The 23,911-nt window shown below is 56.6% G+C and overlaps 1 protein-coding gene across 1 annotated transcript in view; it reads right to left on the reverse strand.

Annotated features, from left to right (window-relative positions):
• Positions 1 to 5,435: 5,435 nt before the first annotated feature.
• The window catches only part of CDH22 (cadherin 22), a 77,085-nt gene continuing 58,609 nt past the window's right edge, over positions 5,436 to 23,911 (reverse strand). The window contains exons 8-11 of the mRNA XM_063147518.1: positions 12,511 to 12,632; positions 11,916 to 12,033; positions 7,387 to 7,638; positions 5,436 to 6,071 (exon numbers count right to left, since the gene is read on the reverse strand). Of these exons, the coding sequence (XP_063003588.1) occupies positions 5,554 to 6,071; positions 7,387 to 7,638; positions 11,916 to 12,033; positions 12,511 to 12,632 (1,010 nt within the window). The 3' untranslated portion in view covers positions 5,436 to 5,553. The remainder of the gene's footprint in view (positions 6,072 to 7,386; positions 7,639 to 11,915; positions 12,034 to 12,510; positions 12,633 to 23,911) is intronic.

Genomic DNA, 23,911 nt, shown 5'->3' on the forward strand with positions numbered 1-23,911 from the left:
CTTCGGCCCAGCGATTGATCCCTCTTTTCAAATCAGAATGTTTGTTTTGATTTTCCGTGGTGCAAGTAGATTTGTCTTTATTGAATTTCAATATACTGCTTTCAGCAGAGCTCTCTAATTTATCAAGGCCATTTGAGCCCAGAGTTTGCACTAACTCCCTGTTTTATGGCCAGTAGTTAAGCTAAGCGCACACATGTGGAGTCCCCCTGCAGCAGGAGGGAGCCAGAAGCGCCCTCCCCTTGAACCAGCTGCTCTGGATGGCAAGAGGCGCTGCAGCATGGAGTTTCTGCAGGAGCCGGGACACATCCGCCCTCCACGTGGGAACGGGGACTTCCAGCGGCACTTGCAGGGAGGGGCCCAAAATCAGAAACGTGGCAGAAACAGGGCCGGAGGTCATGAGAGGGCATCAGAGGTGTGGGGTGGCTCACCCTCAAGAGCCCTGTGGAGGACGTGGCAAGGCTGAGCCAGGGTGGACTCAGTGCCCTAGAAACACCAGAAGCCGCCTTAGCCTGCACCATTGGCCATTGGCCCACTGTGGACAACATGACTGGGATGGAAACTGGGGCCTTCTGCATGCACAGTGTGTGTGTAGGGGGGGGGCTCTGTCACTGAGCGATGGCCCCGCCTCTCAACGGGGCAGCAACCTACCTGCTCCCCCTCCCTCCAACACCTAGGAATCACTCCAGTGGCAATGAGCCACACTCCAGGAAGGAGGTCCTGGCCAGTAGTAGCCGCTGCCGCCGCCAGAGCCCCTCCCATTGGGCAGCCTGACCAGATGGGATTCCAGGGCCAATAACCTGCTTCCCTGCTGAAGGAGCAGAGGAAACGGCCTTTCACCAGGCCAGGCTGCTGGTCTCCACAGTGGTCTCCTTTGGCTGTCAGGCAAAGAAGGACCTTTCCCATCACCTGCTAAGTCATCCCACTTCTGCGTGGGCTAATTTGGAGTCTGTCCATTTCAGCTCAGTGTCAAACCCAAGTCAAGGTTGGGAAAAACGAGTCTTTATGCTTCCTGTTGAGTATCATGAGAAATTAAAAACAAAACAAGACCAAAACATACTGCAAGTTTTTCTCTTGGTCAGAATCAGATGATAATTGTGGGGATAATTGCCCCTTGGGGGGGGATTACACCTGCCCAACATCAGAAAAACAGGTGCAGGGTTTTTTGTGCCAGGTGCCTTTATATTTTGTTCTTTATTCCCTGGAAGAAAAATTTCAGGATTTGTTGCCCCATCAGAGATTGCATCTGCTAAATTGTAGAATGATAGACACCAGAGTTTTTGTGCAAAGGTGGATTTGACATTTTGAGGTTCACCGAAAGAGGCTATATGTCTCTCTCTATGTTCCTTGTGGACCACGGTCTGTTAAGGGAGTGAGGCCTCAGGCCTCCTTAGTAACTGCAAGGCTACTGCGCTTCAAGGGGAGAAGCAGGGCTGCATAAGACACCTGATGGCAAGTGGGGCAACTCAGAAGATCCGGGGCACAGCTTTAAAGAACCAGGGCCCAGGCCAGGTAAGCCCGGTCCTAACAACACCCCTGGCTGAAGGTCCACCTTCTCCCAAATGAGCCTGCTGGCTTATTAAGATCAACACAGAGACCTCTTGTGTGTTCTACTGACCCCTGAAATCCATCTGGTTGAGACCAGGGAGAGCAGCTGCACCCAAGGGCTTGGTAACTCTCGTCCAAGGGAAGCCCCCCGCCCCTCCTCGCTGCCTCTCAAATGGCTTTCCAACACGTTGTAAGACCTCCCATTTTAGGGAGGCTTTTGGCTGAGTGTTTTCAGTTTGATGGAAGCTGTTTTAATGGTCTGGTTTGGGCTTCAAGTTGTTCACCCTCATCAAAGTCCATCACCAACATCAGACGACAGTTTAGAATTAGGATGGATTCCTTCAACTTTGCAGAGATGCAGGAGGGAGTCAGATGGGTGGCACTGATGGGGTTGGCCTCGATGGCCTTGTAGGTCCCTTCCAACTCCGCTATTCTGTGATTCTATGCACCCCAAAGCTCTGGACAATTTCTCGGTGTATCTGTTTGATAAAGGGCCCAATCCTGCCGCCCAGCCTATTTCAGCACTGCCGCCCTCCTCCTCTTCCTTGCCTGTTCACCCAGCTGGCAAAAGGGAGTGCCTGGTCTGAGCCTGCAGGCTCCGCAGCACAAGACTCAAGGATGTCACAGGCCTCGGGGGTGGCGCCTCTATGCCTAGGGCCCACGGGACCCTGCTGCCGGTCCTGCTCAGGCGGAAACTCTGTGGGCACCACTCAAGCAACCGGTTGAGCAGAGCTTGGCTCTGCTGAGCTGATACAGTCAGCTCTAAAGCAAGATCCAGGCAGCAAAGGGCACACAGGGGGTTGGGGTGGGCTGGGGTGGGCTGGGCTGTCTGGGTGCTTCCCATCCCCATATGCTCGCACCCTCCCTCTGGGGCCGTTGCAAACCTTGCCCCACCTTCCTGCTCTGGAAACACTTTGCCAGGAGGAGGAAGGCCTGGGCTGCAGCACCCTTTTTGGGCAGGGTCAACTGCCCTGGCCAGAGTCTGGCCTCCTTATGCTTCACCTGCCAGTGGCTGTGCTGAGTGGAAGGCCAGGAGGGGGGCAGAGGGAGCTGGCACAAGAGCAACCCTCAAGCTCAAAGCCGGCAATGGGGAATGCAAAGGGCCTTGGCGGACCCCCAGATACTCCACTTGGAGGAGACGTTCTTCCTTGCCTAGACCAGCCATGACCCCCCCAAACCCCTTCAACTCAAGGGGAATTGCAAAGTATGAAGTCATGAATTACAAATTAGGAGTTGTAAATTATAAATTATATGCATTTCAAAAAAACATGTGGTTTGTGAAGTAGTCAGCATCTCTCGGGGTGCGCATGCGAATTCAAAGCATCACCAGAAGAAAGGTGTGATCCAGCCCCCTTATGCACAGTCTATTTCAGGGGTGGGGCTCCTAGACCCCTGTCAGGGTCCAGCCGTCCTGATAGGCCCCTGTGGACCTGGCTGTGGCTCTTCCCACTGCACATGGGTGCTGTTGCACGCGTCCTATTCGTAGCGGTTCTCCAATTGGGGCAGCCGGTGGGTTCCTGGGGACTGGAGACGGGCCCTTGGTCTCCTCCAGCATCGAGGCTCTTCCGATGTTCACCTGACTCCCGGGATCGGCAGGGGAGCCCCACACTGGCCTTGGGGCAGAAGCAGAAGAGCCTCTTGGGGCCACAGCTGCACTGCTCCTCTGGGACGAGGGGGGGGGGGCGGCGGCAGAGCCCCGGACCAGCTTCTCTGCCTGAGGGATGTACAGGGCAGACGCCTTCCGGGGAGCTCCCTGTGGACCCATCCCTAGCACGGAACGGGGTGGCAGGCGGGGGCCTGGAGAGTCCCCCCATTTCCTTTCCTTTCCTCAGCTCCTTGCCGAGTGAGCCAGGCTCCAGGTCCGCCAACACAGTGTTCAGATTAAGAGAGAAATCTTGACCTTTTCCTGGGAGATGCATCGCCTGACGTGGCTTTTGATGAGAAATAAGCACTGGCAAGATGAACGGCGTTCTGTCCCTGGGAATTGGCGGCCAAAGGCAAACAGCTGTGCAAGCACATGCGTGGGGTGTGTGTGTTGCAAACCTGCCCCCCGCCGCGCCTGGCCACGGCAGGGAGGGCTTCTGTAGCCACGAACTAGGGAAGCTCCCCAACCCCACGGAAATAAACAGAGGAGACTCCAGGGAGACGACAAGGAAATCATTTATTTCCAGGTCCAAGAGAGACCTTGTGAAAAGACCAAAGATGAGCAACTCAGCTGGCTCAGACACCCCAGCACAGCCGACCCCACCACGGGGCTGCCGGCCCCGCCCTGCTTGGGGGGGGGGACACACACGGGTGCCCCCATGTTCAGGCAGGGGGCAGCCAGGCGGGAGGCCTTGCCAAGGTCGGCTGTGTGCGTCTGTGGGGGTGGGATGCACGTGGGGGGCACCGGGACAGCTGCTCCGTGTAGGGCGGTGTGTGGAAGCCAGTGTCAGACGCATACCCTGTTTGGCCGTAGCCCGTGAGGTCGGCTATCCCAGCTGAACGGGGCAGGGGTGTGTGTGTCACCCCCACAGGAGGCTGGGAAAGCACAAAAAAGTTCCTGAGGAGAGCAAACAGTCTCCGTTCCTGCATTCAGTCCCCGGCTGGGAAAAGGAGCGCCAGGGCCGCCCGCCCAGTTGCCTCTGCAGGACGGGGGGGTAGGGGGGACTCACAGTGAAGGGCCGGCAGGCCGGGCCGGAGGAGGAGGCAGGCCAGCCCCCGCTGACCCCGCTCACTGCCAGGGCAGCCCAGAGAGACCGGGGGATCCTGAGAACGAGCAACGTGCCTGGTCACAGCTGGATCATCAGGCAGGATGGGGCGCTGGTGGGTGGGTGGGTGGGTGGGGAGAGCTGACCGGGCAAAGGGAAGGTCACGGCCGTTGCCTGGGGAAGGGGTGGAGCTCCTGCCCCCCGCCCAACCCACCGGGGCCTGCACTGGGAGCACTTGACCATGGAGCTGAGGACAGCCTGGGCCTGCTGTGGGGGGGAAGAGGGGTGAGCAGCGAGGCCGTGGGGCAACCCGTCCCTCCCCAGAGACCCTCCCTCCCCCTCCTGCCAACCAAGAAGGGGCACCAAGAGTGGCCCATCAAGCAGACCCCCTTCGCGCAGGGCCTTTCCAAGAAGGGGCGGAGGCAAATGGGCCAAGAGCCCCCTCCTCGCTAGGGTGGTGGGAGATCTTGCAGGAGTCCCACCCCTTCCGCCTCCACCATGCCTCAGCCGGGGCATCTCTTGCCCAGTAAAGCTTTGTGGGGGAGCCAGGCTGAGCTGCTCACTGGGAGAACTGGCAGGCGAGTGGCCGGGGGGGGGGGGGCTTTGCTGAGGGGGGGCAAAGGAGAGGAGCGAAATGCTGCCAAAGTGAGAAGACCCTGAGATCCCAAGTGGGCTGGAAGGTTTGAATCCAGGGGGGCCCATCACTCCCTCTCCCCCAGGACCAAATCGTCCGGAAAGGCCCACTGAATCCACTGCGCCGCCACCACTGCGCCCCCTTCCCAGACCAAGAGGAGGAGGAGGAAAGAGGGAAGCCCCCCTCCAAAGGCTTCTGAGCAGGGCCCACGGGGGGGGGGGGGGGCAGGCCAGAAGTAGTAAACGCTCTTGGCAAAGACGCTGCTTAACAAATCAAGGCTTGTCAACTGTTGGGAATGGAGGGGCGAAATCAATTTCGACAACAAAAGCCTCCCCCCCCCCCCCCCGCCCAGGCAGGCCGCCTCCCTCTCCTCACAAGGAGCTATTTAAATGATAATTTGCCAGAGGAGAAACCCTGGCTGGCATAAGACTCTCCTCTCCGTTCGGGAACAGGAGGAGGGGGAGATGGAAGGGAGGGGATGTCCGGCTCCCTCCCTCCCTCCCCACCCCTCCCCCTGGCCCGTTTCCCCCCACCCCAGATGACGCTCGCTGGGGTCCCTGGAGCAGGGCCAGGGCTGCGCGGCTGGGCCTCGGTGTGCCTGCACGGTGGCCCCGGAGAAGCCCCAGGCCTGGCCGCCACGCTCTCTGTCCTGGGTGGCCGGTGGGGCTTTTTGGTTAGCTGGCACTAGGACTCCTCGCTGTCTTCCTCCCTGCCCTGGCGCCCGGCGTACAGCGCCGCCAGCTGCCGAAATCGGGGGCCCCAGCCGCCCAGGTAGGAGAAGTCCTGCTCTGAGCCGGTGGAGCGCGAGGCGATGGAGCTGAGGGAGGCCGGCGGGGAGTCGGACCCCTCAAAGGCGTAGGTCTGGAAGGAGTCATAGGGGGGCACGGAGGAGTCCTCATCCGCCTGCCCCACCTTCCGGCTGATGTAGTCTCTGAAGAGGGAGAAGTCCAAGTCGGGGGCCTGGCCCCACTGGGGCAGGGGGTGCAGCTCCGAGGGCAGGCCGGGGGGGGCCTCCCCGCCCCCCTTCGTCTCGCTGAAGTCGTAGAGGCTGCGCAAGGCGGACATGTCGTAGGCCTCCGTGTCCTGCTCGCCGCCCCCCTCGTCGTTATACTTGATGACGTTGTCCCGCATGTCCTCGTCCTCCTCCGAGGCCAGATGGCCCTTCTGGTGGCGCTTCAGCGTCAGGATCAGCAGCACCAGCACTGAGAACCGGGCCGGGGTGGGGAGGAGAAGGGTCATTAGCAGGAGGAGCAGCACTTGCCCAGCTCAGGATGGGGGGGGGGAATGGGCAGGAGGGGGACCCCAGCGAGGGCAAGCAGAGCAGCCTGGAGATGAGCCAGGCAGAGGTTGCCCCCCCCCCGCAAGACCTGGCTGGAGCAGAGAACCTGTCCCCTCCTCCGAGGTGGCACACGGCCCCTCAAGACGGAGGCCCCGCTGGGTTAGGGAAGCGACGTGCCATGCCGAGGGAGGGAGGGAGGGCGAGAGCAACCCACCCGCTTGTGCAATGCGTCGTAGCCAACGGCCTTCCTCTGGGCCTGCAGAAGGAAGTGCAGGGCTGCCCGGGCAACAGGCGTGTGCCCAGAGGCATGTGGGCGGGGGAGGGGGAAGAGGGGGCCGGAGAGCCCTGCTGCAGCCCTGAGGCCAAGAAGAGGAGCAGGGCAGTTCTCAACTACGGGCAGAGGGGCAAGGAGGAAGACGTCAAAATGTCCAGGGGCCGGCTTGCAGGCTGATGCCATGGCCAAGGGTGCGGAGCTGGCACACTGAGGGCGTGTGGGCGGGGGAGGGGAAGGAGGGGGCCGGGGAGCCCTGCTGCAGCCCTGAGGCCAAGAAGAGGAGCAGGGCAGCTGAGCTGGAAGGTGCCCAGTGGCCGTGGCTGCCCTCAGGCCAAGGGGCTCCGGCCATGGCAGGGATTGGGGCCCAAGGCAGGGCAGAGCACTCTTCCTCAACTGTTCCTGAGACACACTGGTCTAGGATACTAACACGGGCTTGTTCTCAACTACGGGCAGAGGGGCAAGGAGGAAGACGTCAAAATGTCCAGGAGCCGGCTTGCAGGCTGATGTCATGGCCAAGGGCGTGGAGCTGGCACACTGAGGGCCAGACTCCCTCCCTACAGCCAACTAAAGGACTGGCAGGATGCATCCGCCACAGAGGAGACCTCGAGGATATGGGGACGGAGCGCTGGGGGGGGGGGGAGGGCAGGAGGAAGGATGGAAAGAGGGGAGGAGAGGTGGGCAGCAGCCCTGGCTGAAGCTGTGCGAGAGCAACGGGCTGGAGGGAGGCTGGGCTCCTGCCGCTGTGCTGCCCCACTGCTCTGCTCCAGGGTCACCCTCCCCACCCCAAGGGAAGCCCGGAGAGCTTTCTCGCCCCACTGCTCCTCCCCTGAGACCTTTCTGTAGCAGCAGGGAATCCCCTGGGCAGCAGCGCAGGGCGAAGGGCCGAGCTGCTCCTCCAGACACAGCGGGGCAGGGGGGAGCAGGGCGAGCCAAAGGGGGTGCATCGGGGCGAGAGCATCCTCACCGACGAGGATGAGCACGCAGACCAGCAAGGCGATGAGCGCGCCGGGGCTGAGCGAGGCGGCCACCACGTAGGCGGTGCTGTTGCAGGACTGAATGGCGCCGGACGTGTCGCAGCCGCAGATCCGGATGGTGAGGGTCCCAGTGCTGCTGAGGGCAGGGGGGCCGCTATCAACCACCAAGATGGGCAGCAAGAAGAGGTCCTGCTCCTGCCGATCGAAGCCCAAGTGCTGCGTGTGCACCGCGGCAGTGTTGTCTGCAGGGGCGAGAGCGAGGCGGGAGGGGGCCGTCAGCACCACCCTCCCAGCAGGACACACGTACACGTACGTACACACACACACACACGAGGCAATTCCCTCTGCCCGGGACGGGCTCCTGCCACCTCAGCAGACCACAGGCCAGGCTGGGCAGCTGCACGCCCCTCCCCAACCGCCCCGCCTGGGGCCAACACTGCCACGGAGGCGCCACGCCTGAAGCTGCAGGCAGCAGCAGGTGCAGCAGTGCGGAGCCGTTGCGGAAGCCCCGCCCTCCATTCCTACCCCGCCCCCAACACAAGCACCAATAAGCCCCTGCAGGCAGCCACAAGCCCCCCTCCCTCCAACACAGAAGCAGAGGATGCGGAATGGGTGGAAGAGATGTCACATGGAGGCGTGTGGGGGTGGGTGGGGTGTGTGTGTCCGTCCCTTGGGGAGTGTGGGGGGGGGCGCTGAGGGTCACTCTGATGCATTAAGTGCGTCCTGGCAGTGGGTTGCCCCTGCCCCCATGGGCCGAGGACCGGGCAGCATCAGACCCCTGCGCTCCGCCCTGCACTCCTCCTTCCTAAGGACAGACCCGGGCGAGAGGAGGCTTCTGCTCAGCACCTGAGAACTGCAGCAGGGCCCAGGCTCCATTCCGGGGCCAGCAGGCCCAGGCCTCCCTACTGCCACGTCAGTTGCCTCCCCCCACAGGCACACGGCAGATCGTTGCTCAGCCCCCTCCCCTCCCCTCCCCTCTTCGCTCTCAGAATCCCCAGGAAGCCGCTGCCTCCCCCCTCCCCCCGGCCGCTGCTCCTCCTCCTCCTAACGAGACCTTCAGAGAGTTCCAGCAGCTGCTCCTCTTGCCCGGAGCTCCGGAGTCCACAGCCTTCCTCCGTCAGTCCCAATTAGCCACCAGCCAGCCAGGACCCCTTAGCATTTCCAAAGCAAGGCAGCCTGCCTGGGGGAGGGGACTTGGAGACACAACCACCTGGCCGGGTGGGGGGGGGCGGTATTCTGGGATGGCAAGATTATGACGAGAGACAGATCTGGGCCGTTTCCAAATCCCAGAAGCCCCCCCTCCTCACAGAAGGTGCTGCACTCAAACCGGACTCCATGTGGCTCAGGGGGGCGCAGTCAGGGAGGATGGGACTTTGGGGGAAAGACCCCCTTTGCAGCGATGCTGGGGGGGGGGCTTTCAATGCATCTTCTGTGCCCAGAATGCCCGGCTGAGGCTGGGTCTCCACAAGCAGGGAAATGAGTTGGTAGCCAGTTGCGTTCTTTAAATACAGCTGCAAAATGACATCCTGGCAAGGAGCAAAGCAGCGCCAGCGAGCGTGCTTGGCCCAGGGCCGCCTCCGTCCTCGCCACTGGCGGGAGGGAACGCAGCCCAGGTCCGTGTCTGCCAGGCCCAGGTCCTGCCTCAAAGTGTAGAACAGGCAGCAGTGGCAATCTCTTCGCTGGCGCAAGACAGGCTGAGGCCGTCCTTGGGAGGCATGCCAGCCAAGACACCTCCAACAGGCTGGCAAACAGAGCTTGCGGGAGATGTGCCGGCAAACAGCAGGGGCTTCTGCTGTGGGTGAGCTCCGTGCCCCCATCTCTGTCCCCTCATGCACCCCCCACCCAATTGAATCCTGAGGTCCTCTTTGCTTCACTTCAGGCAGCCTGCCTGCTCCTGGCCTTTGCCAGAGAGCTTCGGCTATGGGGCGGTATTTAAATGAAATAAATAAATAAATAAATAAATAAAGCGCCCCCAGCATCTTTGCCCGCTTAAAACAGCCTCTCCACACCCTACTTTTTCACACACACGTGAAAATGGCTGTGAGATAGGGCAAAGACACTGGCACACAGCCAGCCAATCTGTGGTGTGCGCAGCCCTTTGGCGGCAAAAGAGACGAGCGAGATTGCCCTGGGATTGGGCATCGGCGCAGGACAGGGTGGTGCCTGCTCGCCCTTCCATGGCATGCTTCCCTCTGCGGACAGGCGTGGGGGGCGTGTCTCATAGAATCATAGAATAGCAGAGTTGGAAGGGGCCTACAAGGCCGTCGAGTCCAATCCCTGCTCAATGCAGGAATCCACCCTAAAGCATCCCTGACAGAGGGTTGTCCAGCGGCCTCTTGAAGGCCTCTAGTGTGGGAGAGCCCACAACCTCCCTAGGTCACTGGTTCCATTGTCGTACTGCTCTAACAGTCAGGAAGTTTTTCTTGATGTCCGGCTGGAATCTGGCTTCCTTAAACTTGAGCCCGTTATTCCGTGTCCTGCACTCTGGGAGGATGGAGAAGAGATCCTGGCCCTCTCGTGTCCCTTCAGGGAACTGCCTCCTACCGAGCCAGACCCTCCACCCCCCAAGGGCCTTCACAGCTGGCACCTGCTTGACTGGAGGGGCCTGGCCTGGTTCTACCACTGAGCTACGGCCCCAAGCCACCGATGGGCAAGAACCCCTGGGTGCACTCCGGCCCTGGGATAGATCTGCCAGGCACGGCCTCCTCAACCACTGGACCAAACCAGAGGGAGCCCCACAGAAAGGCCGGGGCCCTCTTGCTTCCGCTTCAGCCTCTGGAGAAAAGGGTGGCTTTAGGAGTGCAGCCCCACTCCTGAGATGCAACAGGCAGGACTGAAGAAGCAAAGTCCTGGAAATGGGGCAGGAAGCAGAAGAAGCTGGCTTGGCTCTGCCTTCACACCCCATCACACAGGCCGTCAGCCGCCCTTGAAGAGTTGCAGAGAGCGGCCGCCCAAGAAGCTGGGCCAGCCGAAAGACACCTAGCACATCTGGCGGTGGAAGGGGGGAGCAGAAGAGCAGCGGTGGCGCCCACGTGGCCATTGCCAGCTGAGCCTGCAGGCCTCCCGAGCCTCTAAGCGCTTCTGGACAGGCAGAAGTTCAGCAGGGAGATGCAGCCAGGAGGAAATGGGTGGATTCCTGCACTGAGCAGGGGGTTGGACTCGATGGCCTTGTAGGTCCCTTCCAATCCTGCTATTCTATGATTCTATGAAATCCTAGGACATGGCTGGAAGGGACCTCCAGGATCCCCCAGCCAACGCCCTGCAAATACTTGCCCCTCTTGGCGTTCTGCCTCGCAGGCAGGTGCTGAAGGCATGGAGACCCCGCCGGGGGCAAAGCGGCCCACCCCACTCTCAACAGCTTCACCTGCTGGTTTTTTGCCCCATTTTTCTTATGTGTGGTTTTAATTAGTTTATCGTATGCTGTCCTGGCTGGGGGAGGGTGTGTGTGGCTGAAAGGCAGCGTAGAAAACTTCAGGACAAACGAATGAGTGTGCCCAGAGGAGTCCCATGTGGCTCAGCTGCCTTGTTTCACGATGGCAATCCGGAGCCCTCTGGCCACCCCATGCTAGTGGGTCTGCTGGTGGAAACCAGAAGACGTGTGGCGGCTGAATCCGTGGGCGGGGAAAACCCAACCGATGTGGCAGGGGCCCTCCTCCTCCTCCTCCTCCTCCTCCTCCTCCTCCTCCTCTCCTTTTTGGGCCTGGGGAGGATCCCTCCCCTGGTGGGCAGTCACACACACACCCCGGCCTGGCTCACCAGGCCCAGGGAGTGCTGCCATGGATGGGGGGCAAGGAGCTGCGGTGTGTTACACGCCGGGTGCCCCTTGCTGCTGCTGCTGCTGCTGCTGCTGCTGTGCAGGATGCAAAAGGACAAGATTTAAGTGAGAGCTCCGTGTCTCCATCTGGGCTGGCATCCATCAGTGTCTCATCTTGGCTCCAACCGCAATATTTATAAATCACATCTCAAAACTGGCTACAAATTTGTACAAAGAAACAGATGGGCTGTTGGCGGCAGTTTGTCACCACTGATATTTATACAGCGCCCGAGAGAGAGAGCAGAGGGGAGCCAGGGAGGGCGGAGGAGGTCATGGACAGGAAGGGGGCTCTGGCAGGGTGGGGGGCAGGAGCAGGAGCGGGGCTGGAGAAGGACCGGACCCATCTGGCCAGCGAGCCACAGGGAGGCCCTGCAGCAGCGTTACAACGCTAGAGCTGTGTGAAGTGTGCGGTGTGAGGTAGGCGTGTGTGTGTGTGTGCGTGTGTGAATGTGAATGGCACCAGGTGGGGTGGGGGTGGGGGGAGACACACATTGTGGATCTGAAGGGCTGGGTGTTGTTTTCAGTAACATTTTTTCCCTGTAATGGTTATGTTGTAATTGTACTGTTTTATTGTTTTGATCAATTTAAATTCTTTTGATAAGCTGCCTTGAGTGCCATTTTTTGGCAGAAAAGCAAGTTCAAGTCAGATAAATTAATAAAATAAATACAGACCAGGGCTGCTGACCCCAGAGAGGGAGACCTTACCCGTGATGTCCAGCAGGGAGAAATGGCGGCTGCCAGAGGCCTCCGGGGCCAGTGTGAAATAGAAGCGGTGGCCACTCTGAGGCTCGTCCCGGTCCACCACACTGATGGTCTGGATCAGCTGAGGAAAGAAGCACAGCTCTCAGACGAGTCCGACTGTGGAGTCCCCTGCCCCATGCTGGGACCCCATAGCAGCCTGGTCACTGTGGGAGGGTTATGATTCTGCCCAGACCCCCACCGTCTGCCTTGGGAACTCAGCTTGGAAGCAGAACACAGAGATGGGAAAGAAACAAAAGTCAGCCGCAAGCCCCGGGTGGGGGAAGAGGTCGGGGTTGAGAGAGAAAGCCCCCAGCCCCAATCCAGCACATTCTGAGGATTCCGGAGAGGAAGCGCTTAGGCTGAGCACCTGGGAGGTGGGTGGGGGAATCCAGGGCAGGGCTGGTGAGGCTCCCTTCACTCAGCAGGGCTGTCGCTGCCTCACCTCCATCCCACACCTTCCCCTCCAGCTCCATGGGTTTCTGGCCAGCAAAAACAATGAGAAGCAAATTCCTGGAGGGGCTTTTGGCAGAGGGCGGGGCTCTCTCCGGCTCCTCCTCACCTGTCCTGGCTTGGCATCCTCACAGACTGCGGCTTCGTAGGGCGTGGCCAGTTCCGGGGGATTGTCATTCACATCCAGGATGCGGATTCGAAGCGAAGCCCTGGACACTTGAGCCGGGTTGTCTGGAATAAGAACAGAAGAAGAGGCCTGACACTGGATCAGACCAAGGGGTCATCTAGTCCCGCACTCTCTTCATACAATGGCCAAACCAGGGACCAGCAAAGCAGGACATGGTGCAGCAGCACCCTCCCACCCATGTTCCCCAGCAACTGGTGTATACAGTGTATACTGCCTCTGCTATCGGAGTTAGCACGTAGCCATCAGGACTAGTTCTCCAGGAATATCCAACACACACACCCCTTTTAAAGCCATCCAAGTTGGTGTGGAAGTGAAGCGGACAGCCCTGCCTGTGCAGACAGTGGGCTGGAGGAGAGACCAGGGAGCGGTCCTTGCTCTGGAACGCCTGCTCCACCAGGGATCGTGAGGACCCAGCAACTTCCCACACATGACCCTAAGCCTTCTGCAGGCCCCCAGCCCTTCTGACCTCTAGCCATAAAGAAATGCAGGCATGCACCATCAAGCTCCTTGCCAGGCCCCATGCAGGCACATGGCACATGGCCACCCGTGGAACTGGGCCAGCCCAGCCTGCCCCTGCGGCTTCTCCTGTCAGGGACTTCCTCTGCGCCATGGCTGAGCGTGGAGCCAGTCTCACGCCCCACTCATATGTATGTGCACATGTGGGCTGGCTGGCTGTGTGCGCGCAGGCGCTGGGCAGCAACTGCGCCCCCAGGTCCAGACAGCGCAAACACCTCGAGCCCTGGAGCTGCCGCCCTGCCAAGAAGCCCCGTCTCAGCCTGCATTGGCCACAGTCCCAGACAACCGTCCTGAGGCCAAGAGAGGCAGGCATGGGCAGAGGTCTTGCGCTCAGCTGTGCCAGGAGCCGGGGACATCCACGAAGGGCCACAGGCCAATTGGGCAGGGGCAGCGAAGGCCTTGGACCTCCCTGCCCCGCCAGCCAGCTGAAAGCAGCCCCCTGGGGCTCAATGGTGGGGGAGGCACCGCCGCCGCTGGATACACGCATACAGCTAGGGGCACTGCTTGGCTTCGGCTCCCCACTTTCCGGATGCCAGAAACCACACACACACCGTGATGCCTCCTAGTGCGCCTTCCTCTGGCTCCCGGGGGCGGGGGGCAACTGCAGCCAAGTCAAGGGAGGCCTCCCACTCGGCTGGCAGACGCGTGTGAACCCCCGAGCGACCTCCGCCCTGCCAGGCCGCTCCCGCCCCTTCCAGGCACGGGACTGGTGCAGGGCAAGCCGCTGCGCCCGCCGCCCAGCCAGGGCGCTCCACGCGGGACTCGCCGGCCAGCCGCCGAGCGGAGAGTGCTGGCGCGGCCACGGGTAGGGGTGGGGGAGAGATGCGTGCCTTCCTGCAGCGAGCAGGTGCTGCGCCAGCGCCGAGCTGCGTGGCTCAGGCCCCCGGGGCAGCGCTCCATTGACCCCTCCGTAGAGCGCTCCAAATTGCTCGCCGCAGAGCGCCCCCCGCAGCCCGCCTGGCTCCAGACCTGGGCCCGCCTCGGCCTTGTTCTGCGGCCCGGCGCAGCTGCCGCTTTGCTGATAAACCGAAGCGGGGCCTCTGAAGGCCGGAGGAGCGCGAGGCCAGGCGCTGCGGCGCCCCGGGCTTCCCGCCCGCCTGTTCTCGCGCGCGCATCCCCAGATCTGCCACTTTGCTGATTAGAGGGGTGGGCCTCGGCGGAGTCGTGACTGCTATTCCGAAACAATCCATCAAGAGCCTGGCATTTGCGCCGCGAAGCACGCGGCGGCGGCGGCGGCGGCGGCTTTTCCAAGCGCATCAGCGCGGAGGGGAAGCGATGCGGGGCGGGGCGGGGGAGGGACGCCTGGAAGGCGGAACATCGCAGGTGCGAGCGAGGCCCGGTTCCAGGAGGGCGGCCCGAGCCAGGCGCGACAGTTTGAGGCTCAGCTTTCAATGAAATGCAAACCGCAACTGCTGGGCGGGTGGGCAAGAAGGGGCAGGGTCACAGCCGGGATGAAGGGGCCAGTAAACGCGTTCCTCTCCCGCCGAGATCCTGAGGGAAACCCCTCCTGTGAAGCGGCTCTTCCCCACTGGGGCCAGCCTGGCCACCGTGATCCATGTTCTGGTGGCCTCCAGTCCAGGCTGGACCGCCGCAGTGCTTAGTGAATGGAGCAGCCATGGAAGGGGATTCGGAAGGCGCACTTAAGCCAAAATATAGCTGCAAGTATCCCCCATCTTGTAATGGGGGGCAGTTGGCCCACCCCACCCCTTCTCTGCGATTGTGATCCAGTTCACAGCTTCACTGGCTCCTGGTCTGCCTCGGAGTCCAGTTCAATGTTCTGGCGTTTACAAGGCCAAGAACCTGGGTCCTTCATGGACTGCCTCTTCCCCACCCCACCCCTCAGCCTGTCCATGGGCACGGTCACCACGAGAGAAGCGAGGCAAGAGGCAGCTGCAGAGAGGAAAGGCCTTCTCCGTGGTGGCACCCTGCCTCCCTCGGAAGCCTCACCTCGTGCCAATCTGATGTCTCTTTGGCGCCATGAGAAGAGCCATGCCAGATCAGAGCAAAGGCTTCGCTAGTCCAGGATCCTGTTCCGGCAGTGCCCAGCCAAAAGCCCCGAATGGGCAACCCACAAGCAGGACAGGAGCACAGCAGCCCCCCCCCCCCGCCCCACAGCCACGTTCTCCAGCGGTGGGTACTGAAAGGCATAATGCAGCCTCTGGGACCGGAGGTCACATATCAGGCAAAGACCCTTTGCATTCCCCCAGGTCTGGCATCTTTTGAGCTGGCACTGATGGGTTCTTATCTGCTACTTTGATTGCTTTTAGATTTTTATTCCAATTATTGTTGTGAATTTGTATGTTGCGTTTTGGCTCAAAGAGCCTCAGAGCACATTCCTGTGAACCACTAAGAATATGAAAATACAGTTTAAATGACACAATAAAATCACAGTAACGCTACAATCAATCAATCAACTAATATATAACAAAAATCACAGCAAGAGCATAAGCTGAAAGATGAAGGTGTGTGTGTGTCTTCTCAGTCTTTGCTCTGACATGCCAAGGGCAAAAACCCCAACCAGGCAGTAAGAGAGAGACTGAAGAACCTTCTCCCAATTGGAGGAATTCAGGGGATCCGCTCCCTTCGCCCACCCCACTTCAGTTATTCAGGAGCTCTGTGGGGACCATCAGTATAAAGAACTCCCTGCAAAGCAAACACTTCTAGGAATGAAGCAATCCAGAGCAATCCAGCCCTTGGGTACCCAGGCAAGCTCAATGCCCAAAAGGTTTGGCTGATGAGAGCACAGTGCCCACCCACGTCTGGCACGGCTGCCGGAAACAGTTCATGCTCTAAGAGCCTACGGCAAAGGCTTCCTTCCGGGGTGCATTGGTCCATCTGCACACCCTGGTTTGCTCTCACAGCAGCCAAGCGCCCTGGCGGAGGAGATGGCATGGCTCCCCAAGGGCAGATGTTCCTGCTGCTGCTCCGTTTGGGGTCTCTGGTTGAGCAGAATTTCTGGGCTTTGGACCCTGTCAAAAGGGTGGCTAAAGCTGGAGCAGCGGCAGTCCGTAGATCCCAGGCAAGGGGGCGGGCAGAGCAGGGGGGGGGGATAGGGCATCCTGGATTAGGCTGAGGGGTACCCGGGAGCAGGGCCTTTTCTGTAGCAGAACCATGACTCCAGAACTTGTGCCTTTTATACTGTATTTTTGTATTTGTGTTTTTAACCTGTTGGTTGTTTTTTATTATTATTATTATTATTATTATTATTATTATTATTATTATTATTTATATAACACCATCAATGTACATGGTGCTGTACAGAGTAAAACAGTAAATAGCGAGACCCTGCCGCATAGGCTTACATTCTAATAAAACCATGATAAAACAATAAGGAGGGGAAGAGAAAGCAAACAGGCACTGGGTAGGGTAAAACTAACAGTATAAAGTCAGAACAAAATCAAGTTTTAAAAGCTTTAGGAAAAAGAAAAGTTTTTAGCTGAGCTTTAAAAGCTGCGGTTGAACTTGTAGTTCTCAAATGTTCTGGAAGAGCGTTCCAGGCATAAGGGGCAGCAGAAGAGAATGGACGAAGCCGAGCAAGGGAAGTAGAGACCCTTGGGCAGGCGAGAAACATGGCATCAGAGGAGCGAAGAGCACGAGCGGGGCAATAGTGTGAGATGAGAGAGGAGAGATAGGAAGGAGCTAGACAGTGAAAAGCTTTGTAGGTCAACAGGAAAAGTTTATATTGGATTCTGAAGTGAATTGGAAGCCAATGAAGAGATTTCAGAAGTGGAGTTACATGGTCAGAGCGGTGAGCCAAGAAGATGATCTTAGCAGCAGAGTGGTGAACAGAGCTTCGGCTATTGGGCGGTATAAAAATGCAATAAATAAATAAATAAATAAACAAACAAACAAAACTATCTCCTGAGGAAGGTCAGGTTGGCTCCATTCTTGCCGTGTTTTCAATAGGCAGTAAATCAGTACTGTTCCTGGGATGGATTAAAGGGGCAGGAGAGGGGCCCCTTCAGGCGAGGGGAGTCTCTCTCTCTCTCTCTCTCTCTCTCTCTCTCTCTCTCACACACACACACACACACACACACACACACACACACACACACAGAGCACCATTATAAGCCTCAAAATGCCTTTGCGTATAAAAATGACCCCTGTTGAACTCATAACTGAAACGTGGCCTCCATGACCTACCTGATGAGGTCTGCATTTGAGCACAGCTCCAAACCAACCTGATGCAAAGATACAACTTTTAAAAAATGCCTAGGGCTAGGGTTAGTCAAAACCCTACTTTTGACTCCAAGCTGTGGCTCGACATACATTTCTTTCCAATTCTGGAGGAAGCTGCTGATGTCCTTTATTCAGGCTTGTCAAGGAGGCCTGCCTTTCAATGGTTTGGTGAAGTTCTGAGCAGCAGTTTAAAAGTTACCAAGGTTTTTCTGTCCCATGAAAGCCTGTGGCAGCAACGGCTGGCACAGTGGTGTCAGGCATGCTCAGTTTCACCCTGAAGCTAGAACGCTGCCAGCACTCCAGTGTTTTGGGAAGGATCCCAATAGCAGCAAACTGTCAAAGGTGAGGGGAGGGAGGGGAATCACTCCCATTGATGGAAAGGTCACTGATGGACAGAGGGAGGAAAAGGAAAAAGCTGTGCTGGAATCCTGCCCAGGCTTGCTCAGAAGTAAGCTATTTTGAACATACAGGGCCTTATCTGTTCATTTGTCCACATCTACTCAGTTAAGGGCTTGCTTGTGTTTCGTTTTTTTAGTTTGCTTGTGTGGCTTGTTTTTCTTCTTCAGAACGCTGTAATAATAAATTTCCCTTTTCAAAACCAGGGGAATGCAGTGGCAGAAAAACCTGCCAGTTTAAGGCCAGAGTTAAGGCTATTTCATGTTTGCCTCAAGCTCCACAAAGCCAGGAGCTCAGGCTGCTGCCTTAAATGACGGTGCCCCATGATGCTGGGCAATGTCCCAGGTTGTGCTCGCTTACAAGCAACAAGCAGGCGTGCATCACCTCACAGGAGGAGTCATAGAATCATAAAACAGCAGAGTTGGAAGGGGCCTACAAGGCCATCAAGTCCAACCCCCTGCTCAATGCAGGAATCCACCCTAAAGCATCCCTGACACATGGTTGTCCAGCTGCCTCTTGAAGGCCTCTAGTGTGGGAGAGCCCACAACCTCCCTAGCTCATTGGTTCCATTGTCGTACTGCTCTAACAATCAGGAAGTTTTTTCTGATGTCCAGCTGGAATCTTGCTTCCTTTAACTTGAGCCCGTTATTCTGTGTCCTGCACTCTGGGAGGATCGAGAAGAGATCCTGGCCCTCCTCTGTGTGACAACCTTTTAAGTATTTGAAGAGTGCTATCTTGTCTCCCCTCAATCTTCTCTTCTCCAGGCTAAACATGCCCAGTTCTTTCCGTCTCTCTTCATAGGGCTTTGTTTCCAGACCCCTGATCATCCTGGTTGCCCCCCTCTGAACACGCTCCAGCTTGTCTGCATCCTTCTTGAATTGTGGAGCCTAGAACTGGACGGAATACTCTAGATGAGGCCTAACCAGGGCCGAATAGAGAGGAACTAGAACCTCATGTGATTTGGAAGCTATACTTCTATTAATGCAGCCCAAAATAGCATTTGCCTTTCTCCCACTGTTGGCTGATATTCAGCTTGCGATCTACAACAATTCCAAGATTATTCTCGTTTGTAGTATTGCTGAGCCAAGTATCCCCCATCTTGTAAATGTGCATTTGGTTTCTATTTCCTAAATGTAGAACTTGGGATTTATCCCTATTAAATTTCATTCTGTTGTTTTCAGCCCAGCACTCCAGCCTATCAAGATCACTTTGAAGTTTGTTTCTGTCTTCCAGTGTATTAGCTATCCCACCCAATTTTGTGTCATCTGCAAATGTGATAAGCGTTCCCTGCACCTCCTCGTCCAAATCATTAATAAAAATGTTGAAGAGCACTGAGCCCAGGACTGAGCCCTGCGGTACCCCACTCGTTGCCTCTCCCCAGTTTGAGAAGGTTCCATTGATAAGTACTCTTTGAGGCCAATTCTGTAGCCAACTGTGAATCCACATAATAGTTGTTCCATCTAATGTCATGTGGTACTTTATCAAAAGCTTTGCTGAAGTCAAGATATATGATGTCCACAGCATTCCCACTGTCCACAAGGGAGGTTACCTGATCAAAAAATGAGATGAAATTAGTCTGTCAGGATTTGTTCCTGACAAATCCATGTTGGCTTCTAGTGATCACCACATTGATTTCAAGGTGTTTACTTCTTCGCTTCCTCTAGCAATGCAGGGAGGAGGGTCAGGCAGTGAAAAATAACAAACCAGTATTTACAGACAAGCAGGAGCGTGTTCAGAGGAGAGCAACGAAGATGATCAGGGGTCTGGAAACAAAGCCCTATGAAGAGAGACTGAAAGAACTGGGCATGTTTAGCCTGGAGAAGAGAAGGCTGAGGGGTTGACATGATAGCACTCTTCAAGTACTTGAAAGGTTGTCACACAGAGGAGGGCCAGGATCTCTTCTCGATCCTCCCAGAGTGCAGGACACGGAATAACGGGCTCAAGTTAAAGGAAGCCAGATTCCAGCTGGACATCAGGAAAAAGTTCCTGACTGTTAGAGCAGTATGACAATGGAATGAGTTACCTAGGGAGGTTGTGGGCTCTCCCACATTAGAGACCTTCAAGAGGCAGCTGGACAACCCTCTGTCAGGGATGCTTTAGGGTGGATTCCTGCATTGAGCAGGGGGTTGGACTCGATGGCCTTGTAGGCCCCTTCCAACTCTGCTATTCTATGATTCTATGATCTCTTCTTGATCCTCCCAGAGTTCAGGACATGGAATAACGGCTCAAGGAAGCCCCACCCCACCCCCGCATCTGTGCCACAAGTAGATCCCGAGAAGAGCTCCTCCCCTGGCTCCCTTTCCACGCCTTCTGCCCATTGGTTCATCATTCTCCAGCCCATTGGGGGGGGGGGAGCTCACTGAAAATGTGGTGGCAGTGAGAAAGGCAAATACAAACACATGGTGTTGCTGCACCTCACCCCAAAATTCATTTTAGTTTTGATTTTGGGATGGAAAGCAAAGAACTGGAGAAAGGACAGCAGGTGGCAGCCGGAAATGACGAAGGCTTGGATGGACCCTTGTCCTGGTGTCTCCAAAGACAGGTGGGGCTACCATCTAGGTGCTGGGAAGCCAGGGGCGATGGGGAGGGGACGGGGTGGATGCTGCTGCTTTCATGCCCTGATGGTCAGTGTCTCTGGGGCCTTTGGCCAGCCGGTGTCGGGATCAGGACACTTCCAAGCTGGAGACACGTGGCCACGGCCACAAAATGAGTCCAAAGCAGAAGTGAAGTCTGAGCTCCAAAGATCACCCAGATAATTTTCTCTTCAACTCATGTCCCTGCAACTACTGAAACTCCACCCAGACCCTTTTCACCAAATCCTTTTCCCTTCAAGTAATTCAACCTAAAAATTAAAGGAAATTGATTGGCAAGAGATTAAGGGACAGGGAAGAGGAAGACCTTCTTCGCAACGATGCATAAAAGTCCCCCCCCCCGCTTCAATCCCCAAAGAATTGTTCCCCAATTTCCCCCACTGCCTTCCACCACAGAAAGAAAGACACACACCCCCGTGAACCCATGACTACGACTTCTCCGAACCCACGAGCACAGGGCCCCCAATGGCACCTCTCCACCCACCACCCACCCCACCCCACCTGGAGCGCCCAGTGCCCTCAATCTGCCCGTGTGCAGCCACATCACAGCCTGGCCTCCCAAGCGCCAGCTGAGGAGCAAACAGAAAACACTGGAAGCCGCCTGTGCGGAAAGCGGCCATGCCACAATCTCAGGTGCCCCACAGGTCAAGCTAAACATCTGCCCTGGAGCACCTTCCCAACAGTGAAAGGCAGTTGCTCTGGCAGTTGAGTAGTCAAGAGTGGGAAAAGATATGGAACCAACGTCTATTAAAGACTATGTCAGTAAGAATAAAGGAAAATTATTATAAATTGATATGGAGGTGGTATTTAACACCAGTAAGACTACACCAAATGGATAAAAAGTACTCCGTATATTGTTGGAGAGGTTGTCAGGAAAAAGGCACTTATTTCCATATGTGGTGGACTTGTGAAGTGATTCAGAGGTTTTGGCAAATAGTATTTAAAGAGATAAATGATATAATGGGATGGAAGGTAAAGACAGGGCCAAGGACAGCACTGTTATCAATATATGAAGGGGTTAAATGTACACAAAATAGCAAAGATTTAATAAAAAACTTATTAACTGCAGCTAGATTAATAATTGCCAGGAATTAGAAGGAACAAAGGGATTATCAAATAGAAGAATGGTATAAAGAAGTCTGGGATATAGCTATTAATGACAGACTCACAAGTAGTATTAAAGTTAAGAGAGGATTACTAAAGCGAAATGACTTTGATGAGGTTTGGAGACCATTTGTTAAATTTGTATTAGAAAAAGGGAAAGGGAGTAAACTGTTCCAACATTACAATTTTGGAAAGGAGAATAAGGGTCCCGGGGTGGTGGTGGTGCACGAGACAGTATTATATTATTTCAATAAGTTCTTTTTTAATTTCATTATTGTGGTATATTAAGTTGATGTAGTGTGACTATTGTATGAGTTATAAAATTCAAATAAAAATATTATATATATAAAAAAGGGGCTTTGGGGGATGTTTAGTTTTCATAGAATCATAGAATAGCAGAGTTGGAAGGGGCCTACAAGGCCATCGAGTTCAACCCCCTGCTCAATGCAGGAATCCACCCTAAAGCATCCCTGACACATGGTTGTCCAGCTGCCTCTTGAAGGCCTCCAGTGTGGGAGAGCCCACAACCTCCCCAGGTAACTGATTCCATTGTCATACTGCTCTAACAGTCAGGAAGTTTTTCCTGATGTCCAGCTGGAATCTGGAAGGATCGAGAAGAGATCCTGGCCCTCCTCTGTGTGACAACCTTTTAAGTATTTGAAGAGTACTCTCATGTCTCCCCTCCATCTTCTCTTCTCCAGGGTAAACATGCCCAGTTCTTTCAGTCTCTCTTCAGAGGGCTTTGTTTCCAGACCCCTGATCATCCTGGTTGCCCTCCTCTGAACACGCTCCAGCTTGTCTGTGCCCTTCTTGAATTGTGGAGCCCAGAACTGGACGCAATACTCTAGATGAGGCCTTAACCCGGGAAGACCCAGGAGGAGCTCCTAGCGTGATGCAGGCATGTGGGCACGGCCCCTCCCACAACACTAGAACTTGGAGGCATTCAATGGAACTGATTGGCAGGAGATTCGGGGACAGACAAGAGAAAGCCCATCTTCACACAATGGGTAATTAGCTTAGGAAATTCATTGGCTCACTGGGATGTCCTGGTTGCTGCTGCTGCCTGAAAAGGCTTTTAAAGAGATTAAACCACGTCATGGCAGCCAGTCCTGTCAACAACTGTTAGCCACGGGGCCTCCATGTTATGAGGCAGTGCACCACGAGCACCGTTCTATGGTGTGTCAACGGCTGGGAAGGGTCATGCCCACCTTGTCCCCTGGTGCGCTTTGCCAAGGGCGCTGTGGGGAGACGGAATGGATCCGTGATCCAATCTAGCAAGGCAGCGGCTGGATTCCAGGGTTGCGCTTCTGAGCAGGACCCTGGAGTGGGCCGGTGGCATCTCAACGGGAGGAAGTTTTAAATGACATTGATTAGTAGTATTATTGTTATTATTATTAGGGTCCATTCCAACCTGGCCTCCACCCCACGTACGGGATGGAAACAGCCCCGGTTGCCCTGGTGGATGACTCTCGGTGGGGGATGGATGTGGGAGGGCAGCCCTGTCGCTTCTCCTGGACCTCTCAGCAGCCTTCGACGCAGCTGAGCAGGGACCCTCTCCGATGCCTGGGAAAGCACAGTCGGTCTGGAGGGCACCAGGGCCGCAGTGGCCCCAGCTGCCCGTTCACGTCCAAGCCCCCGTTCAAGGGCTGAGTCTGACGCTCAATCCAAATCCCTTGTCTGTTTGGAGCCGGGTCGTCGGAAGGGCTGCCTGTACCACGATGAACCCACCCAAGGGCTGAGATTGGCGGTGGAAGCCCTGCTTGCCGTTTGCCAGAATCGTGGGCACAAGAGAGAGACGGCCGGGACGGCAGGTGGCAGAGGGGTCTTTGGAACAAGCGGACTGATTCCTAGTCCTCCCTCTTCAGGAGCCAAAGCCCACCTCTTCAGTCAAGGCTTTCTAAAGTGCCGGGGGGGGGCTCCCCCCCCATCTGGCTTGCGGAAGCAGGTCTTCTCAGCGCCTGCTGTTGGTGCGACAGCAGCAGCCACGGCGGCGACGCTGCCTGCCAGCACATGCCATGCGCTGCCCGCCACTGCTGGGAGAGGCGCACCGATGTGACATCATCAAAGGGAGCTCAGCAGCCGGAGAGGGGCTCAGGAGCCAGCCAGCCCGCCAGGCGGGTGGGCTCCACGGTGATGGGAGGGGGGATCCGTCACCTCCACCGTCAGCTCTCCTCCCCAGCATCCCAGCTCGGCTGACTGACATGCAAATTAGTTTAATTATTTCTTCTTCTAAAATAAATTATATTTTGCAGTGGCTGCAATATGTTGTGTCAGGCGAAATTACATTCAATATTTTTAAACTAATTGATGTCAGCCTTGAGAAAACGTGATTGACAGCAGCGAGGAAACGAGGCTCCTACCTAAATGGTTTCCTAAATTAAAATTAAACATGCCGTTTTTCTGCATTTCCTCCAGGAGTTGGAATGCCATTAATCTGAGAACACCGTGGGGGGGGGGGGCAGGGGGGGCGGTGCTGGGAATGCACACAGAGCAAGTCAGGAGGGCTCCAGGCTGCGATTGGCACCTGCCGGCCTCAT

Source organism: Elgaria multicarinata, chromosome 1 (genome assembly GCF_023053635.1).
Source record: "Elgaria multicarinata webbii isolate HBS135686 ecotype San Diego chromosome 1, rElgMul1.1.pri, whole genome shotgun sequence".
Lineage (NCBI taxonomy): Eukaryota > Metazoa > Chordata > Lepidosauria > Squamata > Anguidae > Elgaria > Elgaria multicarinata.